Source organism: Camelus bactrianus, chromosome 3 (genome assembly GCF_048773025.1).
Source record: "Camelus bactrianus isolate YW-2024 breed Bactrian camel chromosome 3, ASM4877302v1, whole genome shotgun sequence".
In the NCBI taxonomy this organism is placed as follows: domain Eukaryota; kingdom Metazoa; phylum Chordata; class Mammalia; order Artiodactyla; family Camelidae; genus Camelus; species Camelus bactrianus.
Genome location: NC_133541.1, coordinates 25,985,626 through 25,994,457, shown reverse-complemented (window position 1 = coordinate 25,994,457; position 8,832 = coordinate 25,985,626). Strand labels below are relative to the sequence as shown.

At 43.1% G+C, this 8,832-nt stretch overlaps 1 protein-coding gene across 2 annotated transcripts in view; it reads left to right on the top strand.

Moving 5' to 3' along the window:
• The first annotated feature begins 1,497 nt into the window (after positions 1–1,497).
• The window catches only part of AGXT2 (alanine--glyoxylate aminotransferase 2), a 43,760-nt gene continuing 36,425 nt past the window's right edge, over positions 1,498–8,832 (top strand). For both annotated transcript variants that reach the window (XM_010955541.3, XM_010955540.3), the window contains exon 1: positions 1,498–1,673. In XM_010955541.3, coding sequence (XP_010953843.1) covers positions 1,586–1,673 — 88 coding nt within the window. In that variant the 5' untranslated portion in view covers positions 1,498–1,585. The remainder of the gene's footprint in view (positions 1,674–8,832) is intronic.

Genomic DNA, 8,832 nt, shown 5'->3' with positions numbered 1-8,832 from the left:
AAAGGGGACAATTTACATTGAATTTAAAATACTTTTTGCACTTACCTGATGCCCTCACTACTTGTGGGCAGTTGGGGTAGAAGGTGGTTTCCCAGATGTTGATGGAGGATGTGGCCAAGCCAACTGTCCTCCCTGAAGGGTGATATTAGATGTCCACTTTGTACAGTGCTCACCCAAGCCCACACTTGTTGGAGGAGATCATTGAAAGGATGTGACCCCTGGTTGACCCATGAGCTGCATCCAGACACTCAGAGGCTCCTCACCTCCTTTTCTGTCCTTGGAATATATGTTCTGCCCATCATTCCCACAATGGGAGCTGTTCCAAGGATTCAGCCTTGAGCAAGTAACATGGATATTACTGGATGGTGTAGATGACTGAACCCAGCTCATCGGGGTTCAGTGTACATGGCTGACCCAGTTAAGCCCTCTATATAAAATTTTAAGAGTCCAGTGGGCAGATGCAGACATCTACTTGCCCAATGCTCATATGTAAATTTCCATTTGTTAAATCTGCCCCCTACTCATCTGGAGTGGCCTGCCTCTTTCTTCCATCTCTCCTCGTCCTCCATGTATGGGAGCCAGCTCTCAAACCAACATCCCCCAGTCTCCTAGCTCCAACTGTCTTTGTCACTGTCCCCTCTTAGTCACTGCCATGCGAGGGCACATGGACGCCCACTCCGGAGCAGTGGGAAACCCAGCAGAGATATAATCACAGCAACCTGCATGGATTTTAAAAACATGGCTCTGAGTTGGGAAAAAAAAAAAAAGTACATATATTTACATAAATCAAGAACGCATTGGCCACAAACAATACACATACCAACAAAAAGTTATATATTCAACACACAAAATAGTTCCTGTGGAGATGAGGGATATCAGGGAGGCAGGAGTGACAAATGGTAATTTAAGAAATTAAAATGTAATAAAAATAAAGCACCCAAACTCCTCAGCTCTCAATGTCTGGCCCTGTTTGGACACCTAAGGGGATGCGTAGCTTCCAGAGCAATCCCTAGCTGTTTGGTGCCCCTTCTCCTTCCCCACGGACTACCTCCTTCGTCTGTCCCTCTTCTCTTCCTCCAGGACCCCCAATGTCAATACTAGTGCCTTTATCCGTTCACTCCATGAATATCCTCCTTCTCACTCTTACTCACACCTCTAGTTTCTCAGTCTCTGACTCCTTCAGTGGGATCTTGACCCCCCTACACACACACACACCCATCACCATCCTGATGAGATCCTGATAGGACAGAAAACTAACAATATAGCCCAAAGACTGCTTTGCCTGCTCGCCTGCCTTCTCTTTTTTTGTCTCCTCGCCTGCCTTGTTTTTTGTTTTGTTTTTTTTTTTTTTGTCTACCACTCTCCTTCCCTCTCCCGGAGTCCTTTCCTCTTTCTCTCCCTTTAAGGCACTGTTGCCAGCCCTGGAAGCTCTGGGGCCTGCCGGAAGTGGAGGCAGTAACCACTCCAGGATGCCCCCCGGGAGCTCCTCCCCTTCCGTCCTAATCTCAAAGTCCAGCTGGTCAGTGAGCAGTGGAGCCCTTCCTCCAAACGGCTTCCACAGGGATTTGCCTCCTGCCTGGGAGACATGACTCTAGCCTGGAGACGTGTGCTCAGAGCTTTGCACCTGGAGACCTCATCGTCCAAGACCCCCAAGACATGCCCTTCTCTGAGCCGTGAGTGGAAACCAGGGGGACATGGGTCAGCAAAGAAACAGTGGGAGGGCACGGGCTGAGCTCTGGAGCCCAGAGCTCTGGAATGTTAGACCTGGATGGGGTCGTAGAGACAGGTCATCTAAGACCTGTGGGCTAGACCTCACCCTGTCAGACCCAGTGCCCCCTTCTCAGGTCCAGTGTTTTGTAATGCTTTCTTTTGTCCTAAAATGAAATTTATGGGTAATAAAACCCAACTATACACAATTTCAAAGCAAAAACAGTCACTGTAATATAAAAAAGAAATAAAAGGAAAGCAATTCAAAATAAAGAATTAGCTGTAGTACGTGGATGCTTGAGGATAACTACTTTAAAAGCCATGAAGCATCCTCACAAATTTCCACCATGCCCTCAGGAGGTGGCACCACCCCCTCGATTACTGACAAGGAGATGGAGCCCCAGAGAAGTACGGTCATTTGCCCAAAGTCACCCAACGCAGGACTAGACCCTGAGCCCTCTTCTCCCACTCAGACTCTTCCTTTTTCTCCAGCGGGAACAGAAAATATGAGGAGACCTCCGTAGCCAGTCATTGGTGACTTCATATATTATTCATATATATATATGTATACATACATCCTACACGCTCGAGATTTTCACATGTATCTGGTTTCACTAGCAGCCCCCGCCTCCTCACCAGCTATCCTGGTGCAGACACGAGCATCAGCATCTCCACGCTGATGTGCTCTCATGGGACCCTGTGCCCCACAGGCCCTAAACACACAGAGAGGACCCTTTTCCGTTCCTTAGCGTGATCAATTTTATCTTGATTTTTCTCCTCATCTTTCCTTTTCCTCTCTCCTTCCTTCCTCTTCCTTTTTTTTTTTCCTTAACACTTGCAACTCTTTGGAACCAAATACATATCTGATGCTTTCTATGCATTATCTCCTTTCATCTTCGACCAAACTTCTCAGGGAGTACTATTGTCTCATTTCACAGACGAGGAGACAGAAGAATAAAGGATAATTAAGAAATCTGCAGACTCATAGACATAGAATACAAACCTGTGGTTGCCAGGGGGACAGGGGGTGGGAAGGGACTGGGATTTCAAAATGTAGAATAGATAAACAAGATTGTACTGTGTAGCACAGGGAAATATATACAGGATCTTGTGGTGGCTCACAGCAAAAGAGAATGTGACAATTAATGTATGTATGTTCGTCTATAGCTGAAAAATTGGAATTTGGAATTTGACACAACATTGTAAAATGACTATAACTCAATAAAAAAAAAATGTTTATATAATCTGGTCAAAGGCAGAAACAGAAAAGTGACAACTTGGAATTCAAAGCCAGTCTGTCTGACTCCAAAGTCAGCATGATTCCGCCAGGCCCTTTCTTACCTGCTATTCTTCCAGTTCTGTTTGGATTTCTTTTTTCCCCTCAGTCATGGGTCTTTTGCCAGAACATCATTTAATTCTAACATTTTCTGAGAAGGAGCTAGAATTATACCCAGAGTCTTATGCTCAGTAAGGAGGATGCTACACTGAAAGTACCAGCTGTTGACAAAGCAAGATGAATATCCTCTCTGCTGGCCCTTCCCACTTCCTACCCCAGCCCCAGGGGTTGTGGAGCTGGGCTGATGGTGGGAGTAGGTGTCTTAGAAATCTTAGAAATGGCACATGAGGTGCTTAGAGATCTTGATCGACTCACTGGGGCCTCCTTCACATAGCTCCATCAAGGAAACTATGGAAGAGAAGTCATCTTGAAAACCCATGACGTGTAGACACGGAGGGCACGCTCTTTTCCTGGCCTTTCAAAACCCTTTGGGACTTGGCTTCTACTTCTTTCCTACTAGTCCTAAATATCTGCCTGCTTACGTTTGTTCATCCAAACACACACTCATTGAACACACCCTTCTTAAGAACCAGCTGGGTGCAAGTATACATTTTTCCAATAAGTATTTGAGCACCCACTGTGCACCTGTGCCACAGACCAAGCCCCAGTGAGCAAGGCAAAACCTCCGCCCTGATCTATCCCAGTGGGAGACACCGAGCATAAACAGATAAACAAAGAAATAAGAAAAAACATCCAATGGAGATGTATGCTGTGAATAAAACCAAATCACACTGAGAAGATAGAAAAATTAAATGGGGGAAGGGGGATCCAGGGTTAGATAAGATCACCAGGTGTTACGTGCTGTCAGATAGGCAGAAATAAAAATGTGTCGCAATCCTTGGCAAACACCTGTGAATATATTGTGGGTTGTATGTGTGCCTACAATATTCAGCCTTGCCTCTGATAGGCCCAGTCACTTTAGGCTATGTTCACAAAGTTATAGAGGCAATTTGTTTTCAGTATAAAAAAGTAGAGAAAGTATCTCAGTGGTGCCTTGTTTCTTACTAACTAAATGTGTAACGTGCCCAGGCAGTTGCGGTGTGTGCATAAACGCACCGCTTTGCTCTCATTTGCCTTCTCCCCTACAAGGGCTGCAGAGGCAGGCAGACTGATAGCAAATCCTGCCCATTTCCAGCTGAGAAACTTTCCAAGCCTCCTGCAAAGGCTCTTCCAAGAAAAACATTCAAATTAGCCCTAAAGGCAGGTGTTCCTTCTGTACCGCCAGGCCATCCTTGCTGATCTAAGCCCAGGGGGCCAGGAGGGGCTCAGGGAAGGCCTGCTCCCAAAAGTGCCAAAAGGAAGGATGGAGCCACCAGCCTTGGAATGAGGCAGAGCTCTTGCTTGTGAACAACGGCAACTGGCCCTGGGTTACTTAAGCAAAAGGACAGTCCTTGGAAGGAGATGTAGGGAGGGAGAGAGGGGGCTGTGAGAATCAGCAGGAAGGGGAAGGGGTGGGCAGGACTGGACATGGAAATACACCCGGGAAGACCCTGCAGGAGTAGCGGGAACTCCAGGCAGGAACAGCCTCAGAAGGTCCTCATGGCTCTGATCAGAGCCTCCAGCTAGTCCCCTGATCCGGGACCTCTGCTCAAGACTGCAGATCCAAAGAGAGGACATCTGATTCACCCTTCAGAGGTCTCATGTCCATCTCTTGGCTTCCCTGGCGGGAGACAGGCACCTAGTATTACTATCCTATTGATGCAGGAAAAATGGATGTGGGGTGTGAGGAGGGCCATGTCCCAGGATTCAGTTGAGACCCTGGGACGTGCCCTGCCAAGTGTGGGTCCCTGGCTTCATGCAGGAAAGAATTCAAGAGCGAGCCACAGTTGAATAAAGGTAGATTTATTTAGAAAGATACATCGAAAGGCAAGAGAAAGGCCACGAAATGTGGGGGTTGGGTGCTCAGATTAGAGTAAAAGTAAGCTTACACTCCATAGACAGAGTGTGGGCTGTTTCTGAAGGGGTAAGAGAGAGAAAGAGAGCTCGGCAGCCAGGAGGCGCCAGTTTTTATGCTCAGTGGCTTCATATGCTAATAAGTGGAACGGCCAGTCTAACTAGCCTGGGGAAGGGGCTGAGATTCAGGAAGTCAGCCACTTCCCACTCTTTGACCTTTTCTGGCTAGCCTTGGGACTGTGGTGGTGCCTGTGGCTATGTTATTTACCGTGCTAATAGGTTACAGTGAGCATATAATGGAGCTCAAGGAAGTCAAATCTCCCACCATCTTGAGCCTCAAGGCCTACTGGGGGTTGAATCTTTTGCCATTCTGGTGTTAATTGTTGTGTTGTTCCTTGAATGGCTGTGCCCTGCCCTCTTCCTGTCTCACTATCACTCAGAGCACAGAGTTCAATCAAGAACTAGCTTCCTCTGTAACTCCCTGCAGACTGTGGGACAGTTGATGAAGGGACAAAGGAGGTGGCTCTCAACCCTATGGGGGGGGGGCGTTGGGGGGTGCTTGAAACTGCGAACTCCTCCCATTTAACCACAGCCTCGGCTCTAAGGTGAATGAAAAAATTGTCATAAAAGGAACCCTTTCTTTCCTAATTCACTGGCTATCCTAGGTATCAAATGAGATACACAAAGTGACAGGTTTTTTTTTAAGTTACCTAATATGCTGTGCAGAAATAAGGCATAATTAGCATTTTAATAAATCACCTTAATGTTCTACCGAGTATGTCCATTGTGTATTTTCAAATATTTTATAACTTTTTTTTAATTTGAAAGAGTAAGCAAGCTCCTGATAAATACCCAGTCTCTGTTGAAAGCTGGTTGTGGATATTAGAAAAATCTTTATCGTTACAGAGACAATTTCCCCTAAAATTTTCAAATGCCCACAAAAGTGGATTTCTTTCACTTACTGTGCCCAACAGGTTTTCACTTTTCGATACTATGGTTTTGAGGGAAAGAAAACAAAGTTAAGGTTGTTGCCGGTGGATACAACTGGTGTTCCAGGTTCTTGTCCCGTCCCAGAAAGAATTCAGAGACAAGATGTAGTGGTTTAAAAAAGTAGAGTGAGGATTTATTAAAGGATGGATAGTACACTCTCAGGGGAGATTGGTCAGGCTCAGGTGAGCAGCTGCCCTGTGTATCTTTGTCAAGTTAGTTACATAGGGTATAAAAATGAATGGGCAGAATATTCACTGGGGAGGTAAGGACTTGGGGTCGTGTTCCCTGATTATCATTCCAACTCCACCTTCCCAAAGTGGGGAGGGATTTTTGTCCTTACTTAGTCTGGATCGGAAGTGTCATGGCATCAGTGCATGATAGGTACTTCTGATCTGCAAGGCTAATTTTATTGAAATGAGGGCAAAATGAGCAAAAGATTACATTTGGACAGTAGAAACTCCTGCCTTTTCTCACCTTTCTTTATTGGTCTCCAGGCCACTCATCACCCCAAAAGGTGTGACCCCTTATCAGCCCAAAGGTTCCTGCTTTTATCTGCCCAGGGACCCCTGCTGCTTACATGATGTGTGGTTTTCCTGCATTTGGTTTGTGCCCCTCCTTTCTGCCCAATTCCTGCCATTTGGTCTGTGTCCCCTTTTCTCTGCTCCTATCTACGTATGTGCCTGCTCTAACAAGGTGACTTGTCTGTTGGTGAGCATTAGGCAGCTGTTAAATCTAGTTACCCACTTGGCAAGAGTGGTGGTGGTCTCCAAATTGAATGCCATCTTTTTTTTTTTTTTTGAAGAATAGTAGGCTTACAATATTGTCTTAGCTTCAAATGTACAGCAAAGAGATTCAGTTATACATATTTTTTCAGTTTCTTTTCCATTACAGTTTATTGCAAGATATTGAATATATTTCCTGTGCTATGTATAGGTCTTTGTTGTGTATCTATTTCATATCTAGTTGTGTATCTGTTAATCCCATATTCCTAATTTATCCCTCCCTCTATGCCTTCTTTAAATGTCTTGAGTTGTTTACATGAATTGAGTGGAAATTGTTAAATTTAATGAATTTAATGAAAATTATTAGCTGTCATCCATGTTTAACATCAGGCTTAAAAAGGGAACATCAGACCAGCTAAAATGATAAAAGAAGAAATTTAAAAATGCCTATACAGGGGGAAGGGTATAGCTCAAGTGGTAGAGTGCATGCTTAGCATACACAAGGTCCTGGGTTCAATCCCCAGTACCTCCTCTAAGAATAAATAAATAAATTAACCTAATTGCCTTCTCCCCACAAAAAAAAAAAAAAAAAACCCTAAATAAATAAATGTCACTGTTCAAAAAATTTTTAAATAAATAATAAATGTTTTTTAAATGCCTATACAGAAATAGACCTGGGATTCAGTTTTATTAATCCAGATCTCAGTTTTCCCTTCCCCAACCCCTCTTGGATACATCTTCCTCCATACACACACACAGTCCCCATGTGCACACACACAAATAGGCTTGTGCATGCGTGCACACACACAATTTCCAGGAGCCCAAGAGAAGCTTTATGGACCCTCAACTTCTATGTCATCCTCAAAATGCAGACTATTTTGAATAAAGATTGCAAGCAACTATGTACATCTTTAGATTTTGATTTTTTTTTTTCCTAAGCAAATCATGGAAACCAAAGCATTTTTGTTTCTTTTTATCCATCACTTATTGTTTTTACTGTTATTTTTGAGTTTGGGTTGTTTAGTGAGAGGATTTTCTAGATGTTTTGAGATGTAATCTGGACTTTTGTTTCTTTTTTTCTTATAGTTGATTTACAATACTATATTAGTTTCAGGTGAACAACATAGTGATTCAGTATTTTTATAGATTATACTCCATTTAAAGTTATTATAAAATAATGCTATATGCCCTGTGCTGTACAATATATCCCTGTGTCTTATTTATTGTATACATAGCAGTTTGTACCTCCTAATCCCCTACCATAGCTTCTTGCCCCTCCCCCATTCCTCTCCCCACTGATAACCATGAGATTGTTCTGTGAGTCTGTTTCTGTTTTGTTATTTTGATTCATTTGTTTTATTTTTTAGATTCTGTATATAAGGGTGAGATGTTATCTAGATTTATTTCACTTATTAAATAATTATTTTTCCTACTTACTCACTAATCTTCCTTCCTTCCTTCCAGCAGAATTTTATGTATTTCATTTTGAGCCCTCATTTCACTATCATATTCCTATCAGTTTGGTGAATAAACGAATGAACAAATGAATATACCTAACTTAACTATTTAAAATCCAGACTTTTCCTTCATCGAATCTTTCCAACTTTCTTTCTTACCCCTCCACTTACTTTCATAATTCCTGTAACTTTGGAGTCAAGAGGCTTTTCAGCCTCTTCAATGGGTAAGTCTACTTTTGCAGATAGGAAAGTGAGACTGAATGAGTAAAGAGAATTTGAATTCTCAGAAAAACTAGGAGATGTTTTCCCCCGTCTCAGAAGAGTAACTAATGTAAAGAGACACAATGAAAAGCTTTTCAAAGGGTGAAATTCTCAGAAAACTTAAGCTATCATTTTTTTGTCATTTCCATGCATGGATAGCCAAAAGCCACTTACTTTTAAAGTAAGAGCAAATTAATGACATTCGTGATTATTTAGAGCAGAAAAGTAAATGAGATCTCTCTGAAAGAAAATATACTCAGAGCTGTCACTTTCCAGCTTCATTTAAAAACACAATCGTTCATTGTGTTTCTCAGGACAGTGACTTCATAGTCACACAAAACACCGACATTAAGTCCATGGATTCAAACCTTCATGCTGATCAAGAGACATCATTTCCTCAGCTCTCTCCACCTGTAAAAATTGTTTCAACACTGACCTTGAATCTTCAAAATTAGCAGCATTCTTT